Source organism: Saccopteryx leptura, chromosome 3 (assembly GCF_036850995.1).
Source record: "Saccopteryx leptura isolate mSacLep1 chromosome 3, mSacLep1_pri_phased_curated, whole genome shotgun sequence".
Taxonomy (NCBI): Eukaryota; Metazoa; Chordata; class Mammalia; order Chiroptera; family Emballonuridae; genus Saccopteryx; species Saccopteryx leptura.
The window spans coordinates 112,663,805-112,683,363 of NC_089505.1; the positions used below are offsets into that span (position 1 = coordinate 112,663,805).

The 19,559-nt window shown below is 47.8% G+C and overlaps 1 protein-coding gene and 1 long non-coding RNA gene across 2 annotated transcripts; one reads left to right on the forward strand and one right to left on the reverse strand.

Annotated features, from left to right (window-relative positions):
- Nucleotides 1-201: 201 nt before the first annotated feature.
- Nucleotides 202-13,612, forward strand: LOC136397608 (uncharacterized). The gene is made up of 3 exons (XR_010749886.1): nt 202-282; nt 5,626-5,680; nt 13,320-13,612. It is a non-coding gene; the product is annotated as an uncharacterized lncRNA (long non-coding RNA).
- Nucleotides 13,613-14,561: 949 nt separating this feature from the next.
- On the reverse strand, nt 14,562-19,212 carry FHL3 (four and a half LIM domains 3). The gene is made up of 6 exons (XM_066375906.1): nt 18,990-19,212; nt 17,096-17,269; nt 16,833-17,007; nt 15,711-15,880; nt 15,399-15,585; nt 14,562-15,272 (listed from the first exon to the last, which is right to left on the reverse strand). Exons 1-6 carry the CDS (start codon nt 19,002-19,004, stop codon nt 15,118-15,120), a joined length of 876 nt encoding a protein of 291 aa, XP_066232003.1. The 5' UTR covers nt 19,005-19,212; the 3' UTR covers nt 14,562-15,117.
- Nucleotides 19,213-19,559: the final 347 nt, after the last annotated feature.

Consider the following 19,559-nt stretch of genomic DNA (forward strand, 5'->3'; position numbering starts at 1 on the left):
ATCCTGTTGTCTGGATTTTGGTCAGTCAAGTTTGGTTTCAGCAATGGGCTGGGAAGCCCATTCAGCAGCAGGGTCTGGAACCTTTTTGAAATGAGAAACATAAATCCATGAGTCAACATCATGGAATTCAGCAGCACATGGATTGGTCAAAAATACTTCTTCAGAGGGACTGAAGAGAGTCTTTCAGTTGGTATCATTTCCAGTACACAAAATCCCTGGGCTTGAGGCTGTAAGGACATTCCTCGTCTTCCAGGAGCACACTGTTGAAGGAATCTTTATAAGGTTAGTGTTGTGTTGGAGGGTATTCATAAGCTCCTTGCAGTAATGTGGGTGATCTCTTTTAATAAGTACTAGTTGGTGCAGTTCTTCATCTAGGTGCAAAGGATGATCTGTGATAATCTCAAAAGGCGTAAGTTTATATTTCCCAGTGGGGACAGAATGAAGGTTGAGGAGGGTTAAGGAGGGCCTTGGGCCTTGACAGACTAAATGCTATGCAAATTTTTGCCAGTTGGGTAGTTATTATTCCATTGGTTTGTTCTACCAATTGGTTTGTTCAATTGGTTAGTTCAGAGGATTGGAGCTGATAAGCACAATGGAAATGCTGATAGGCCAAATTTTACAAATGTTTGTACAGTTTGTCCTATAAAATGAGTTCTTCTAGGGACAAATATACAGTGATGAAAAATGATTTGACTTTGGGCGATGGGTATACAATGCAATCAGCAATTCAAATGCTATAGAGATATATACCCGAAACCTATGTACTTTTATTGATCAATGTCACCCCATTAAATTTAATTTCTAAATAAAAAAAAAAAGTTCCTCAATCACTATTAAGTACTTGAGGGACTCGTGAAGTGGAATACTTTTTTCTAATAGAACCTTAGCCACTACCAGGGCCATGGCTTGATGGCAAGGGAAAGCCTCAATCTAATGTGAAAATATGCAGATCATGATCAGCACGTATTTGTAAGTGTACATGAAGGGAAGCTGGAGAAAGTCGGACCCACTGGTTAATTGAAAGTGGCTCAGAGAGGCATGCAACAGTTTCCCAGGATTATAGTTTGGACAAATTTTGCACATCTGATATGTCTGGTGGGCAATAGTGGGTAAAGGACCCTAATAATATTGTTTTCCTCATTGGATCATTTTCTCAGTGTTTCAGGAGTTAAATCATAGTTAAAAAGGTTAAAATCTCCTCTTGGAGAACATTGAGGAGGACAGGGCAGTTACTAGGACCTATTCATTAGCATCAAGAAGAATCAAAGGAACAACCTTGTTTAATCCATTCTCCTCTTTCATCCTCCAGAGTAATGGCATGCGATTTAGCTAGTCCAGGGGTCCCCAAACTTTTTACACAGGGGGCCAGTTCACCGTCCCTCAGACTGTTGGAGGGCCGGACTACAAAAAAAACTATGAACAAATCCCTATGCACACTGCACATATCTTATTTTAAAGTAAAAAAACAAAACGGGAAGAAATACAATATTTAAAATAACAAACAAGTAAATTTAAATCAACAGACTGACCAGTATTTCAATGGGAACTATGCTCCTCCACTGACCACCTATGAAAGAGGTGCCCCTTCCAGAAGTGCGGCGGGGGCCAGATAAATGGCCTCAGGGGGCCGCATGTGGCCCGTGGGCCATAGTTTGGGGACCCCTGAGCTAGTCTTTGGTATAGCTGAGAAACCGGAGGGAGGGCAGGAGTAGATGAGGTTTTTATTGGACAGGGTTGTTATCTCCTGTAAAGCAGCCGATTTGGCTGTGGTATCAGCCATTCCATTCCCTGTGCCTCCATATTTTGGGCAGAAGAATGTATCTGAATATTAATAACAGCAAAGGCTCTGAAAGTCAGTTCAGCATCTGGGAGTGCCAGGACAAAGTCTTTGTTTTTAGTTTTCTGTCCAAATGAGGTAGGGAACCTGGCTGTTTCCAAAGCATGGCAAAGACATGCTTTTACTCCAAGAGCTTATCTGCTGTCAGTATAGATATTGGCAGTTTTATCTTTGGCTGATAATCATGCCTTAGTAAGAGCATGTAGTTCTTCCTGATGGACAGGTTTGGCATCAGGTCGAGGGCTGGATTCTATGATTTTATTAAGGAAGACAATGGCATATCCAGCTTGGTAATTGCCATTGGGTCCTCTTAAATAGGATCCATTGGTGAACCATTCCTTGTCTGTGTTGGGAAGTGGGGTTTCTTGTAGATCCAGTCATGGGGTAAGGAGTTGGTCAGTCAATGTAATACAGTTGTGGGGGATGTTATTGTCCAAAAGAGGAAGTAGGATAGCTGAAGAAAGCAAGTTGTATTCCGTGACAGTAAGGTGGGGTAAAGACAGAGGAGGACTTCATATTGAACTGAGTGACTAGCAGAAAGATGCTCAGTATGATGGGAATTAAGGAAAGTTTAAACAGTGTGTGGAACATAGATAGTAAGAGGAGATTCCATAGCTATCTTCTCTGTAGCCTTATAAGGGTGGAAACAGCATCAACGGCCTTAAGGCAAGGGAGAAGTCCTTGAGCGGTTGCATCTTAATTGCTGACTAGAATATCCCATAGGCCTATTCTGCCTCCCAGGAGGTTGAGTAAGAACCCCTAGAGCATTCTCTTTGAGGTCATGAGTAAAGAGGTGAAAGGGGGGCTATAATTTGCATGCCCTAAGGTCATAGTTTAAGTAACCTGGGTTTTTATTCTTTCAAAAGATTGTTGGACATTAGAGGTCCATGGTAGGGGATCAGGAGAGGAATTCTTGAGTAGTTCATAAAGTGGTTGGGACATTAAGGAAAAATTAAGAAGCCAGTTCCAACAACAACCGCAAGTTTTAAGAACCACTAAAGTTGTCTTTTTGTTTGAGGGAGGGGGGAGTTCTAAATGCCATGCAGACCTGGCCTGTGGTGGTGCAGTGGATAGAGCATTGACCTGGAATGTTCAGGTCACCAGTTCGAAATTCTGGGCCTGCTCGGTCAAGGCACACATGAGAAACAAGTTGAGGCTTCCTACTCCTCCCTTCTCACTTTCTCTTTCTCTCTCTCTCTCTAAAAATCAATAAATAAACAATTTTTTAAAAATGCTATTAGGCATGATGGATCAAGATTTAATCCTTCTGGAGTTAGGTGTTAGCCTAAGAACTTAATGGAGATTTGACAAAATTGGAGTTTCTTTCTTTCTTTCTTTCTTTCTTTCTTTCTTTCTTTCTTTCTTTCTTTCTTTCTTTCTTTCTTTCTTTCTTTCTTTTTACAGAGAGAGTCAGATAGGGACAGACAGACAGGAATGGGGAGAGATGAGAAGCATCGATCATTAGTTTTTCATTGTGACACTTTAGTTGTTCATTGATTGCCTTCTCATATGTGCCCTGACCATGGGGGCTGCAGCAGACCGAGTAACCCCTTGCTTAAGCCAGCGACCTTGGGTCCAAGCCAGTGACCTTGGGTCCAAGCTGGTGAACTTTGCTCAAACCAGATGAGCCAGCGCTCAAGCTGGCGACCTCGGGGTCTCGAACCTGGGTCCTCGCATCCCAGTCCGACGCTGTATCCATTGCGCCACCACCCGGTTAGGCAGAGTTTCTCTTTAGAAATCCCGTGTCCTTTGGAAGCTAGGTTATGAAGTTAATGGAGGCTGTCAGTGAGGCAAGCCTCTTCAGAAGATTACCCTTTTCATGTAAAGGTAGAAAGAGATTGGTTGTCTGAATCTACTGAAAAAATTGCACCACAGAGGTCAGTAGCTGAAAATGATCAGCTTTCAGAGGGAACATTAGAGACTGAGGTGGGTGTCGGAAACAGTGGAATGTCAGGGAATGACTGTTGTTTATGGCTCTGAGGTCTTGAAAATTGCCAACCTCTTCCATTGGGTTTGCAGGTAAGTAAGATGGAAGTGTTACAAGGGCTGGCCCTAGGAATGACTAGCTGTTCCCGTGTGTGTGTGTGTGTGTGTGTGTGTGTGTGTGTGTGTGTGTGTGTGTGTGTAAGTCATCTATTATAGTTTGTAGGTTGTATCCTGGCTAAGGGCTCAGGGTTTACGGGGTGTTGTTTATTATTGAGGAGGAGTTTATTGGGGTCTACTTGTATTTTAATTGGGGGCGCTAAATGGATATGGCCCACGTCAGTGTTGGTTTCTGCTCAAAGGCTTTGGGCAGCACTTGGAGAACACAGTGTATATAGTTGAGTAAGTGGGGATTTGGGTGAGAGCCATCCTAGTGATAGTATCCTCTGGTAAGGAAAGGAAATAGGGGCTTCGTAGGCCTCTAAAAAATTTCCTCCCAGGACATGTATTGGAGCTGATGCAATAGGTAAGAAGTGATGATTACCAGCAAGAGGTTTCAACTGAAAAGGGATAGGTAAGAATTTAGGGACTGTCATAGGTTGCTTGGCTACCCTGACCGTCTGGATAAATTCATAACTTTGGGGGGTTCTGAAAGCATGTTGGGTTTGAGGATAAGCAGGGTGGTTCCAGTGTCAATTAGAGCTCTACCAGGTTCATCCCTAAGTTTTATATCTAATTCTCCTAATTGGTTTAAGTAAAGGAAATATCTTCTTAATGTCCCTGGAGCATGCCTAGTCCTGCTTAGAGACTGAGGGGGAGTAAATTTTATCAGGGTTTAGTTATAGCTGTCATTTGTATTTGGGATAGTCCCTGTTAAACTGTCCAGGGTATTTACAGAAAAAAGTTTCTCATTTTGATTTTGAGGGGGTGGAAATTCTGGGGCATCTGTCTTTCTCTTTATTTTTACTTATTTTTAATTAGAGAGACAGACAGACATGGACAGACAGAAAGAAAGGGAGAGAGATGAGAGGCATCAGTTCTTTGTTGTGGCACCTTAGTTGTTCATTGATTGCTTTTTCATATGTGCCTTGATGGGGTGGTGGTAGACTCCATCCGAGCCAGTGATTCCTTGCATGAACCAGCAACCTTGGGCTCAAGCCAGCAAAATTGGGCTTCAAGCCAGTGACCTTTGGGCTCAAGCCAGCGACCACAGGGTCCTGTCTATGATCCCACGCTCAAGCCGGGGACTCCGCACTCAAGCTGGTGAGCCCGCACACAAGCCGGATGAGCCTGAGCTCAAGCTGGTGACCTTAGAGCAGGGGTCCCCAAACTACAGCCTGCGGGCTGCATGCGACCCCCTGAGGCCATTTATCTGGCCCCCACTGCACTTCCAGAAGGTGCACCTCTTTCATTGGTGGTCAGTGAGAGGAGCACATTGACCATCTCATTAGCCAAAAGCAGGACCATAGTTCCCATTGAAATACTGGTCAGTTTGTTGATTTCAATTTACTTGTTCTTTATTTTAAATATTGTATTTGTTCCCATTTTGTTTTTTTACTTTAATATATGTGCAGTGTGCATAGGGATTTGTTCATAGTTTTTTTATAGTCTGGCCCTCCAACGGTCTGAGGGACAGTGAACTGGCCCCTGTGTAAAAAGTTTGGGGACCCCTGCCTTAGGGTTTTGAACCTGGGTCCTCAGCATCTCAGACCGATCCTCTATCCACACCACCATCTGATCAGTCACTCTTACTAGTTTTATTAGTATTTATTTTATGCTGAATTTATTCCCAGATCATAAGTTTTATTTCTTCAGTTTTTTCTGGGATATTGTTTACTTCTTTGTAACTTCCTGTTCTGGTTTAGGAACAACCTGCTCTTCTTCAGTAAGGATCATCTCAACGTGGCAGGGAGAGCTCATGTAAGTTCTCTGTGGCATCTTGGGAGCTTTGTTCACCTGGATGTGCTCAATGACCACCGAATCTATAATCTACATCTAAACCCTTAAGTTCAGCATTGCTCTGCATTTTTAAGCACATGCAGTAAAAATTCAGCACTCCTTTTGGGCCATCAACCCTGTGCTCAGCCCCACTGTTTGGCCTGGGCACACCTACCAAATCCACTATTGTGGTGATGGAATGACACACATTGCTTCTTGTAGAGTGACAGCCTTCAGATACTTGGTGGCCTTTCAAATGTGCATACCATTGATGGCCTAGGCCCTTGGTCGGCACACCTTGGCTCATGAGCCACATGCGGCTCTTTGGCCCCTTGAGTGTTTAGCAAAGGCTAGCTTAGGAGTACCCTAATTAAGTTAATAACAATGTACCTACCTATATAGTTTAAGTTAAAAAAATTTGGCTCTCAAAAGAAATTTCAATCGTTGTACTGTTGATATTTGGCTCTGTTGACTAATGAGTTTGCCGACCACTGGCCTAGGCATTTTACAAATGTTCTTAAAGTGAACACAAAGATTTGAAACTCTTGATTTGCATATTTTCTGGGATTTTCTGGGTCAAGTGAATAGTGATCTATTTTCAGAAGTCACCTCTGGCTACTTTTGGGAAAAGCAGTGCATTTCTCTCTCTCTCTCTAATTAAGTGAGAGGTAGGGAGGCAGAGAGACAGACTTGCTTATGCACCCTGACCAAGATCCACTCGGCAAGTGCCCTACTGGGCAATGCTCTGCCCATCTGGGGTCATTGCTCCATTGCTTGGCAACTGAGCTGTTTTAGCACCTGAGGCAAGGTCTTGATGCCATCCTCAGCACCTAGGGCCAACTTGCTCCAACTGAGCCATGGCTGCAGGAGGGGGTAAAGGGAGAGAAAGAGAGAGAGAGAGAGAGAGAGATGTAGAGAAGCAGATGGTTGCTTCTCCTGTGTGCCCTGACCAGGAATCGAACCTGGGACTTCCACACGCCGGACCAATGCTCTACTGCTGAGCCAACTGGCCAGGGACCATCTCTTTTTAATTGTAGTTGGAGTGCCAGAATTTAGTGGTTTTATCTTGATAATCTAGGGCTCATGTAGCCCTAGGTTCCCTGTCTTTCTCTGAAGTCTAAAATAGCTGGTTAGCCAAAGAGGCCATCTTGTGCGGTGGTCTTGTAGCCCAGCTAAGGTCATGTTGTTTTACTAAGGGACTGAAGGCTTCAGAAAAGCTGGCCACAAATATGAAATTGAACAGATTGAGTTTCATTATTCAAACTTAATTTTATTTTTTTTACTTATTGGTTTTAAAGAGAGAGAGAGAGAGAGGAGAGAAACATCAATTTGTTGTTCCACTTACTTATGCATTCATTGGATGATTTTTTTTTCTTTTTTTTTTTCTGAAGTTGGAAACGGGGAGGCAGTCAGACAGACTCCCACATGCGCCCGACTGGGATCTACCCAACATGCCCACCAGGGGGCAATGCTCTGCCCATCTGGGGCATCGCTCTGTTGCAACCAGAGCCATTCTAGCGCCTGAGGCAGAGGCCACAGAGCCATCCTCAGCGCCCGGACCAACTTTGCTGCAATGGAGCCTTGGCTATAGGAGGGGAAGAGAGAGACAGAGAGGAAGGAGAGGGGGAGGGGTGGAGAAGCAGATGGGTGCTTCTCCTGTGTGCCCTGGCCGGGAGTCGAACCTGGGACTCCTGCACGCCAGGCCGACGCTCTACCACTGAGCCAATCGGCCAGGGCTCATTGGATGATTCTTGTATGTGCCCTGCCCGAGGATTGAAACCTCAGCCTTGGTGGATTGGGATGACGCTTTAACCAACTGAGCTATCTGGCCAGAGTTTATCATTCAACTTATTTTATTTTTTTATTTTAGTAAGAGAGACAGAGAGAGAAACAGATAGGGACAGACAGGCAGGAAGAGAGAGAGATGAGAAGCACCAATTCTTCATTGCAGCACCTTAGTTGTTCATTTCATTGATTGCTTTCTCATATGTTCCTTAACCAGGGGGCTCCAGCAGAATGAGTGATCCCTTGCTCAAGCCAGTGACCTTGGGTTTCAAACCAGCAATCTTTGGGCTCAAGCTAGCCACCATGGTGTCATGTCTATGATCCCAAGTTCAAGCCAGCAACCCTGTGCTCAAGCTGGCAATCCCACACTCAAACCGGATGAGCCTGCGCTCAAGCCGGTGACCTTGGGGTTTTGAATCTGGGTCCTCTGCTTCCCAGTCTGACACTCTATCCACTGCGTCACTGCCTGGTCAGGCATCATTCAACTTTTTTATCCCAAAGTCTGTTCAAATCTATCAAAATAGTCAAGAACAGGTTTGTCCTTTTTCTGTATACAATGGTGTATCGCTTTCCAAATGAGTTGGCAAGGAAAGTTTTAGGGAATATTCATATTTCCCCATGTATAAGAGGCACCCTTTTCTGAAAAATTTGGGGTCTAAAAATTGGGTGCGTCTTATATAGTGGTTATAGATTTTTTACGTGCATTTCCCGCTTTTTTGCGCTTGTTTTTACACTCGTTGAAGACAGTGATTTGTCATCAGACACAGATGGGGACAAGCTAATGGATGGGAATTTTGACAGTGATGAGGAATTGTATGAACTTTATGATAAGTAAAACTTGAGTTCAATAACTTTATGTAATACATTTAAAAAAAATTTGGGGGCCCCCAAATTATGGTGTGTCTTATACATGGGGGATGGGGCAACTCTTAGTGGCCTGTTGTTACTTCTCAATGCCTTGGGCACCAGTTAAAGTCCCCTGAGATTGATTCCAATCAGCAGTCAACAAAAATTTCCAGGCTAAGTTTTTCCTACAAACCTGTAAATAAGTTGATAAAGATCAGAAAAAAACAGGCTCACAGGCATTGATAATTAGATTTAAGTGCATTTAAATTCAAGGGAATTAATCTTAGAGCCAGGGAAGTCCTAACCTTTTAGTAGGGCCATAAATTCGGATTTAGTCTAAGTAGCATAAGAATTTGGTGTCTCTATCACCCAATTCAACCTTAAAAGTAGCTATTAAGGAAAGGGGAGGAAAGTCTAGTGCATTAAGAGAAATAAAGATATCAGGAGAAGAGAAAAAAGGAAGTTCAGAAAATGAAGAAAAGGGAGGAGAGAGTGAGGTGTGAAGTGGGTGGGAGAGGTGGAAGAGGTGAAGAGGGTGGTTTTCTGAGGACTTGTTAGTAGGTCTGGCTTCAGAATAACATGCAAAATTTAGAGGAAGTTTCCCAATGGTTCCTCTTTAACTTCATCTTTGCAGGTACAAATTTCTTTTTCTAATTTATCAACGTGTAAATAAGTTGATAAAAATCAGATAGTCAGGGCCTGACCAGGCAGTGACACAGTGGATAGAGCATTGGACTGGGATGCGGAGGACCCAGGTTCGAGACCCCGAGGTCGCCAGCTTGAGCGCGGGCTCATCTGGTTTGAGCAAAGCTCACCAGCTTGGACCTAAGGTCGCTGGCTCCAGCAAGGGGTTACTCAGTCTGCTGAAGGCCCGCGGTCAAGGCACATATGAGAAAGCAATCAACGAACAATTAAGGTGTTGCAATGAAAAACTAATGATTGATGCTTCTCATCTCTCTCCTTTCCTGTCTGTCTGTCCCTATCTATCCTTCTCTCTGACTCTCTCTGTCTCTATAAAAAAAAAAAGATCAGATATTCAATTATGCACAAGACAGTGGCACCTGATCAAGATATTCAATAAAGATCACTTATTCAATTTAAAATTATTCTTTTTATTTATTGATTGATTTTATTAATTTTAGAAAGAGAGAGAGAGACAGGAACACCAATCCTGTATGTGCCCTGACGCAGGATTGAACTGGCAACCTTTGCATATTGGAATGATAATCTGACCAACTGAGCTGTCTGTCCAGGGCATAATTATTCTCTTAAGAGAGGTGTTAACAGGTTTTGTTTAGAGCTCTCAAGGTATTAGTTAAAGAAATCCTCCCATTTTCTTTGGGAGGTTCAGTATTTTCTTTGTTTCAATTGTGTGTGCAACTAAACAAGCTTTGACATTTCAAAAGAGCCCCATCTGGGCCAGTAAAGTTTTAGATTATTCTGGATGTGAGTGATTTCTGTCCAAAGACCCAGCCAGTTACAACTTTCTGTGCTACTGATCTTGTGCATAAAGTTGTCTGAGGTACCAGAAGATGGCTGGTCATTGAAAGACAGCTTAGGTCCTGGCCGTTTGGCTCAGTGGATAGAGCATCGGCCTGGTGTGTGGACGTCCCACGTTCAATCCCTGGTCAGGGCACACATGAAAAGCGACCATCAGTTTCTTTTCCCCTCTCTCTCCCCTTTCTCTTTCTGTCTTCCCCTCTCACAGTGAGTGGCTCGGTTGGTTAAAGCATTGGCCCTGGGAGCTGAGGCTAGTTCAGTTGGTCCAAGCATCAGCCCCAGGTGCTGAGGATTGCTTGGTTGATTGAAGCACCGGCCCCAGATGGGGGTTGCCAGATGGATCCTGGTTAGGGTGCATGTGGGAGTCTGTCTCACTATCTCCCCACCTCTCACTTAAAAAAGAAAAAGGGAAAGCTTAGAATGTAGGCTGCCCATTTACACTCACCTAATGAAGATGCCCCTTCATCTCTTTGAGTGCCCCTTAACCCATTTATGCTGAAGGTTGAAATTTTTGAAATTCAGTTCTTCAAAAATTTTCCAAAAATTCACATCATTTTTTAAAAATTTTATTTATTTATTTTTAGAGAGGAGAGAGAGAGGGAGAGAGAGAGACAGAGAGGGAGAGAGAAGAGAGAGAGAGACAGAGAGAGAGAAGGGGGGAGGAGCTGGATGCATCAACTCCCATATGTGCCTTGACCAGGCAAGCCCAGGGTTTCGAACCGGTGACCTCAGCATTTCCAGGTCGACGCTTTATCCACTGCGCCACCACAGGTCAGGCTTCACATCATTTTTTGACAAGATCCCACCAAGCCAGTATCTGCAGCAGTGACTAACTCTGTGTATTCCATGGTAACATGTATGCTCAGGAGGCAGATGTGTGAAAAATCAGACCTTGGCAATGACCTTGAGCAATAGGATATAAATAACTCCCACATCACTACCATTCTAATAACGGAACATGAAGCATAAATGGGTTAAACCCTACTGTCTCCACAAAACTTTATAGACAGGGTCCAAAGAACTATATGGAGTGTGAGCTTTATGAGTACAAGAGCCATATGGACCAAGTCCAGATTGAACCTTATGAAAGGTTTCTTCCCTGAATTGAACAGTCTCGAGACCACACTGGAAAGTGTAGGAGGTCTGGATCTCAGAGGATACTTACCTGAGGCCTCTCAGCTCCTCTGGAAAACAACTAAGTGCAAAGGGCTCTTGCTGGAGCCAGGGCATTGATTTTGAGATAGCACAGGGAGGAGAGTCTGGGTGTTGCTTCAGATCCCACTGCTGCCACCAAAATGTAAACAAATCCAAAAGGTATTGCAATAAAAAAAAGGAGAGACTTTATTAAGGTAAACAGTTTGCAAACCGGGGAGACACAGGCTTCAGTAAACAAGCAAAAATGTGCTTTAACTGAGACAAAAGGGAGGCTGTTCTTTATGCTAAAAGTTCCTACCCAGGTTCCTAACTAGAGCCATTTTATGTAAATGAGATTTCCAAATTCACACAATTCTAATGGATCAGTGCAGGTCTCAGTCCATTGGTTAGGTGAAACTAGGAACTCCTCTAAAATAGTTGACTCAGGGCCCAGGCCGGTTTGCTCAGTGGTAGAGCATTGGCCTGGTGTGCAGGAGTCCCGGGTTTGATTCCCGGCCAGGGCACACAGGAGAAGCGCCCATCTGCTTTTCCACCCCTCCCCCTCTCCTTCCTCTCTGTCTCTCTCTTCCCCTCCCGCAGCAGCCAAGGCTCCATTGGAGCAAAGTTGGCCCGGGCGCTGAGGATGGCTCTGTGGCCTCTGCCTCAGGCGCTAGAATGGTTCTGGTTGCAACAGAGCGATGCCCCAGATGGGCGGAGCATCGCCCCCTGGTAGGCATGCCGGGTGGATCCCAGTCAGGAGCATGCGGGAGTCTGACTGCCTCCCCATTTCCAACTTCAGAAATAAAATAAAATAAAATAAAATAAAATAAAATAAAATAAAATAAAATAGTTGACTCAGATGGCATAAACTAGGAAGGTATAGTGCAGGAAACCGAGCAGTCAGTCAGAGATTCTTCATGGTTTAGAGTATGCAAGAAGCCCCTGCCAGTGATGGCTGCTAGACTCTATTCGTAAAATGTGGGTCCTAGGTTGACCATGGGGAGTCCATCTCAGCAAGTAAATTCTTTCTTGTTCACATCAAATGAATCTCTCTTCCTGGGGTCCATATAACGTATACCTCAATAAAGCTGTTTTAAAAATCTGTATAAGCTTATATGGAATGATGGTCACACAAAGTGAAAAAAGTCTGATGCACAATAGTGTGTATAAAGATAGATGCCTAATGAAATTATTTCTCTATGGATATCCATGTAACAGTAAATAATGGTTTTTAATGAGGAGGGAGCCTGGAAGATCTGGTATGGGAGGAAATTTTTTTTGTAGGCAAAGGACAGCATGATTAAGTTTTTTCTTAACAGATACATACTGGATATGACTTTTTCAATTTAAAAATAAACCCTAAACTACAAATGAAAATCCATGTGCACATGCATGCTTTAGCAAAAAGGAACTGAGAGGTTATATCAAATATTATTAGTGATTGACCTTTAGCTCTCTTTACTTTTTGGAATTCAGTTTCTCTACAATAAGCATGCATTGCGTTTTGTTTTCAAAGTTTGAAAAATAACATTGAGATAATGACTGTTGTGTTTCCTGTTCATGGGATGTTGTGAGGGGTATATTTACATCTAAAAATTGAAGCAAGGCCACAGTGTTAGGGAGAAGACCCCAGGTACAACTCCTCACCAGACACTTTTCCTACACCACTAGGAGAAAGGTAAAAAATCTCCATTCAGGAATGCAGAGACAGAGACTCAGCATGTGTATATATATTTTCTCCTGGTAAGGCCTGGGATTTACCATATTTTTTTGAAAATGAGAGTTCATCAAATGTTAACCTCACCATTATTTTATGTTTCAGTAAGAAAGAAAAAAAAAAAGATCAATTAAACTATGTCACACCTTTGATTATACAATGTGTTGGGTTTCTGAGAGGTTAAATCTGAAAAATGTTTATCTTGAAATTAATGACAGTATTGTACCGCACAATTCTCTCTTAGGGTGGGTAGATGACCTAAGCAACATCATTTACCTGCTGCCTTCCTTTCCCTGAAACCTTCTCCTTCCCCACTCTGTCCAACCAGTCACCAAGTCCTGTCTTTTCCACTCCTGCTGCCACCTGCCTCATTATCTCTCATCTGGACCACTGAACTAGCCTCCTAACCGGGCCTGCTCATCTTACCTTTCACTCCATTATTCATACTGCAGCTAGAGTGATCATCTCATGTCCCTGCTTAAACATTTCCACTGGCTGCTTTACCCGCAGGGTGAGGTCTGTTTAACTTGGCATTTGACTTTTTATGACCTGGCCTCTGCCTGCCATTTTAGACTCTTGGCACTTCCTCCAAATGAAATGACTTGCTGCTTCTCCAAAGCACCATGTTTTCTTTTTCAGGCCTCCATGTCTTTGCATCAGCTGTGTCCTATGCTTGGATTACTCTTCCTCAGGGAGTACTTATTGAACCTGTAGCAAGTGCCCGGAGCTGAAAATGGAGGGGTGAGCGAGGCAGGCGCAAGCCTAGTTCTCCGGAGACTCGTGGAAAAAAGGCAAAAATAGAAATATAAAATAATTAATTATGAGCGCACATGGTGGGCATTTGTAAAGGTTTGTTGACAATGTCAACTGTGGCTTCAGAAAGTTTAGAATTCGCATAGGCCAGGGAGGCAGTATTTAGGGGACTAGAATCCCGGACCTACCAATGACTACCTACGTAACTTTGGGGAACCGGCAAGTGGAGTCTCCGCCTCTGTGAGATGGAAAAATGCCCGCCCCACAGGATTTCTGGGAGCATTTCATGACATACATATAATCACGCGGTTCTGGCGGACCCGAGGGCCCCTCCTACCCCCTCCACAGGGCTCGAGGGTCCGCCAGGCCCGCGGCGCCGGCCCCCACCCCAAGAGGCTGCGGGCGAGGTCTTGAGCGCCTTTGAGCGCCTTAGCCCGAGCATGCGGCGAGTGCCCATGAGTCCTTCGTCTCCGACAGTCGGACCGCGAGCCCAGACCACAGGCCGCAGCGCCAGGGAGCGTCGGAGGCCAGGTGAGGGGGCAGCGCTCCGCCCCATCTCCCCACTTTGGGGGCCAGCCCCCTTCGCACATTCCCGTCCCGCCCTTGAATCATGGGGGGCGGGGCCATGACCCATTCATGCCGGGAATCGGATCCAGATGTTCCCGCGGCGCGTGCAGCTGCATCCTTGCCTTTTTTGGCAAAAAACGTGCGGCTGCGAGCGGATCCCGGGCCGCCTCCACTAATCCTCGGGAAGAGGGGGAAGGGGGCTGAGGGTCTGGGCCCAGGCTGGGTAGCTGCACTGGGTGCTTTGCGGGATTTGGTAAGGGCTGTTAAGGGAGGGGGGCGATTTGTATCAGACGGGGGAACCCACCCGCACACCCGCTCCCGTTTGGAACCTCCCCCAAACCCCTCCCTTCTCCACCAGAGGAAAAACCCCTTAGCCAGCAGTGGGGAGGCTGGCTAAGCCCAAGAGGGACGGTAGCGGCAGCGGGGATCCCCTTTCTCCGGAGAGATTTCCCACCGTGGCCTGCAGCTCCCCCATCTGCCCTGCACAGAGGTCTGGAATAGCCAGTCTCAGGGTCTGCGAAGGAATCCCTCCACCCCCAGACAAACACACAGAGGCCTGTGCTAACTCACACTGCTTTATTGCAGAATCTCAAAGGGGGTGAACTAATCCCACCCCTCTGCCCATCTCTGGGCAAAATGAAGCTGAAATGAGAAACACAACGAACGCGGGCTGGGCAAAACCCTGTACCCGAGGACTCCCTAACCAGCGAACCCTGACCTGCTTGCCCAAACAGCCCCAGCCCCGAGGAATGGGGGGTGGGGAGGGTCAACTCTGAGTTTAGGACCTCTCAGGCACCCATAAGAGACCTGAAGTCTCTGCAGAGAAGCCTAGATTGAAGGGGCCTGGGTCCCAGAATCTAGGTTTGGAGGGCTGGGGTCTAGAGCCCTGTTTTGGGGAAGACAACTGGTCTGCGAACCATGACTCTAGGGGACAGGGCTGAATTCTGGAGTTCAGGCTTGGGAGGGTATATGAATGAAAGCCCAGGTTGAGGGGTCCTGGGCCAGGGTGTACCAGTTCAGGGATGTTGGGGAGAGGCTGGGTCCCAGAGGTGGTTTGGAAAAGGAGGTTTAGTCCTCGAGCCCTGGTTTGGGAGGGCCTGGGCCCGGGAGCCCTGGCTCAGGGCCCTGCCTGGCTGCAGCCCTGGCACAGCACTTGGTCTCCGTCAGGCACAAAGCCTTGGCCCACCAGGGAGGTGGAGCAGCGGGCGCAGGCAAAGCAGCTGTGGTGCCAGTGGCGGTCTTCAAAGGACACATACTTGCCTCCACCGAGTCCTGGAGGGAGGCTGGAGGTTAACTCTTCAGATCTTGAGGGCGGTCCTGGCCCACAGCCTTACCCAATCCCAGATCCCATTACCTTGCCTGAACCCTACCCACTCAATTATTTGACCCTTATCCCACCTGTAATGGGGCGCTTGCAGCTGCTGCACTTGGGTGCAAAGAGTTCTCCAAAACAGGCCACACAGTACGGATCCTCATCCCGGGAGGTGAATTGCTGCCCTGCCAGGGGCGTCTGGCACCCGGTGCAGACCAGGCATTCCCGATGCCAGGGCTGGTCACGGTATGTCACGCCACCCTGTGTCAGCGTCTGTGGAGGCAGCATCTATCAGCAGGTGGGGAGTGGGGATTCCCACCCTACAACAGAGCCTTGCTGACCCCCACCCACGTGTGCAGTGGAGACCAGTGTCCCCATCGTGCTGGCCCAGCCCATACCTTGCTGCAGCGGGCGCAGCGAGGAGCAAACTTGTTTTCATAGCAGGGTACACAGTAATGAGCACCCTTGTCGGGCACAAAGGAACGGGAGCCCAGTGGCTGCTCACAGCCACTGCACAGGAAGCAGTGCTCATGCCACGTCTGGCCTCCATACTCCAGCTTCCGGGACCCTGTGGGGAACAGGGGTCCCACTTAGAAGCTGTGTCCCAAGTTTCTGAGTGCCACTCTCTGCTACTCCCATCCCAAGGAGAATCCTCACCGCTTTCATAGCCTGAGCAGGTTGGTGTCCATGAACATGCAGCAGGGCCCCCACCAAGTATATTGCACATGCTAACCTCCCCCAAACACTGGACATGCTGGCTGAGCATGCACTAGGCCCCCATAACCTAGACATGAGGGTTTGGCATATGTGAAGTCCCCATATGGACCAGATATGACTGTCTCATGTCACAGTCATGACTCAGTATATGCTAAGCTCTTCTACACCAGATATGATGGTTTTAGCACACACACAAAGACCCCACTTCTGCCCACACAAAGTTTTAATGTTCTGGACTTGACAGGTTCAGTCTATACTAAATCCCTGTAAATGCTAGTCATGCCATTCTTTACATATTCTAAATCCTCACATATATGAAGCACGCAGCTCTGCACACATGGTAAGCCCTCTGTTTATGTGTCTCTGCATACATCATGCCCCAATGCATCAAGCATGATAGTCTTAGCATACTCTTAGCTCCTACATGGACCAAACACGCAGCTCTTCAGACATGCTAAGCCCCCAGTTGTGTCAGTCTGCCCATACATGGTTAGCCCACAGGTGTATACCAGGGCCACTGGTCCAGCACACATTAAACTCTCAGGAATGTACCAGGCTTGTCAGTTCCTGTACATGCTAAGTTTTCATGTGTATGCCAGTCCATATGGATGCTAAATTCCCAAGAGCATACAAGCACGACAGATCCTGCATACATTAAATATCCAGGAACAGGCTGCCTGTGCAGCTCTTTATAAGCCTCTATCTATGTATCAGCCAGGTGTGCCAGTCCCTTGCACATGCACGAACCCTACAAAGATGCCAGGCATGCCGGTCCCACACACAATGAGCCCCCGGGGACGTACCCGGCATGACGGTCTCCCCACAGGCGGAGCACTGTGAGGAGAAGGCACTGCAGTAGCAGTCATTGCAGAGCAGCTCACTGTCCTGGCAGGTGAAGGGCTCATCGGCTAGGGAGCGCTGGCAGCGGCAGCAGCGGAAGCAGCCCTCGTGGAAGTGGCGGTCTTCGTAGAACAGCTCCTGCCAGAAGCATGGCAGGGGCACTGGGACCTTTACCCCATCCTGCCGACCTCCACCCACTCTCAGTCCTGTTTGGTCTGGTCCTTACCCTTGAGTCATGCCCGATCAGCTGCTGGCACTCAGCACAGGTGTTGGCGAAGGTGTTGTCATAACAGGGTACGCAATAGGGGCCGTTGTCTGTCTGGATGTATTTGCGGCCATACAGGGACTCACTGCATTTTGCACAGTCAAAGGCCTCACTCATGGTGGCTGTGAGTGAGCCCTGTTAGGGACACAAGGTGCAGTGGGGTCACCAAGAGGGACTGTGGCTTAGCCTCTTGCAAGAGCCCTTGGTACTAAACAAAGAACAAGAGACCAAGCATAGAAAATGCCAGGTCAGAGTAGGTGGCGCTGGGGAAAGGGTACTTCTGGAAACCCAGGAGTCCTGTGTGTCTATTTCTGTATTTAACAGTGGGGGTGGAAGGGAGTCAGGAAAAAATCAGGAAGCAGAAGTTGTTTTCTTATCTGGGCCCTGGCAGATCTGGGGGGAGGGGGCTTTTCCTGGGTCAGTGACTCATTTCCTGCCCCAGCCTGAGTTTAGCCTCCACTGTCCCTACTGTCCCCAAGGGGGCAAGAACAGGGGCAGAGAGCCACCCCATCCTATCCCCTATGAATAGCACTCCCACTCTCCTGACTCCCAGGAAGGGACCCTGAGACATGGATAAAGGAACCTCTACCCAGAGGTCTGGAGTGAGGAAATTAGGGATGGGAATGAGCTGTTCCTGTCCCCATCCAGGAAACAGTGGAATGTTAGAAGGATGCTGGGCGGATGAATTGTGGAGGTGGAGGAGGCAATGTCATTGAGCCTCACCTCCCAGGAGAATCAGTCCAGCAACAAGGACTTCAGAGGCTCAGCCTAGGTTTAAGCAGGAAGGAAATCCTGCAAGCTGGACCCAGCCAAACTTCCCCAGCTGGACCCTCTGCCCCTCACCCCCTGCTGGGTCTCTGGTCACACCAGCCCGGGCAGCCTTGGCCTGCAACATCTGCAGCAGCTGTGGCAGCGCAGATGGCCAGATGTCAGGTTTTGCCAGCAACAGGGGAGAGAAAAGGGAAATGAGATGCCTGGGGAGGCAGAAGGGAACTGGAGGCAGATTATGCAGTGTGCCTCCTGCCATCCCCTGCTGGGGGGCATCACTCCTGGCAGCATCTGCCGAAGCCCTGGAAGCTTTCCATCCCCTGAGCGGTGATTTCCCTCTCCCTGCCTCTGGGAGTGACAGCCTCTCCTCAGCTTTTCTGATTTCTAAGGGTTTGGGACAGGGGGAGTGAAGGGCGAGAGTGGGAGCCACTGAAGACATTTCTCCCCAGTCAGGCCCCCATCGGATGCGGAGTCAGGCAAAGGGGAGCCCTAAGAGCTGCTGCTGCAGACCCCCCCACCCCCCACCAAACCTCAGACACTTTCCATTTTCTCAGGAACAAAGCATGTTTGTGGGATGAGGTCATCCACACAGCTGCCTCTGGAACAGGAGCATGGGGAGTAGGGGGGAAGTAGGGAAGTGGGGTTCCTGGTCCCTTCTGCTGCCCCTGATTCATCTCTAGCCGCAGGTTCAGAGCTCCCCACCTCCAGACTCCATCATGAGCCTGCTCTCTGAGGACTGGGATCCCGGGATGGGTGGAGAGGAACCACTAGGACCCATAGGAAGGGGATGTTCTCACAGCTGCAGATGAGCCTGGGAGTACAAAGGAACCCACCAACCTACTCCCTCCTCATTAGAGCTCAGGAACTGCTAGTCCCCAGAGCCTGCCCTGGCTCAAGTTGAAGGAAAAGTCCTCCTCTCTCAGCTACCCCAGTGGGAAATTCTCGCCAATAAGTGTTGCTCTGGCCTGGAGTTCAGACTCCAGGCGCCAGCAGACGCCCCAGGCCTGCAGGCTCTGGCTCTTCTGACAGGATGACTCGTGAGCTCATGGCTGTCCTTCTGTACAATGGGAGGGCACTCAGTTCATACCCTAAGCCAGGGCATGAGGCCACCAGAAGCTGGAGTCTTCAGAGCAGTGATTTCTGGGGCAGGGGCTACACTGTAGAGTAGAGGGTACCCCCCTTCTCCGCTCTCCACCACTCAGGCCTGGGTTTCCTCTGGCCCAACATCTGAGGATTGCCTGGGCTGTCAGCCACCGGGCAGCAGGGGGCCACACAGGTGGAGTGTGGCCATGCCTCTGTCCAGGAGTGCCCTGGGCCTTTTCCTTCCCTCCTGGCTTGGCCCTTCCCAGGCCCATGCTAGCCCTGGGCCCGCCCCCCTGGGAGGCAGTCACCACTCTGAGACAGGGGCACCCCAAATAGGGTATGGGCATGGCTTTTATTTCCTTCCCAGAATCCTCTAAGTCTGTCTAGCTGGGCTCTAGTGAGGACAGAGTGAAGGGCACTATCATGGCCCACCTGTCTCTGCCCATTTCCCTCCTCCCCCTTTCCTGGCAGGCCCTGGGGGACTGAGGAAGCCAGTCTTGTGTTCCTTCACGGTGGGGAGGGCTGCGCAGAGGACACTGCTCTGTGGGCCAGATGGCTCTCAGCCCCTGCCCCT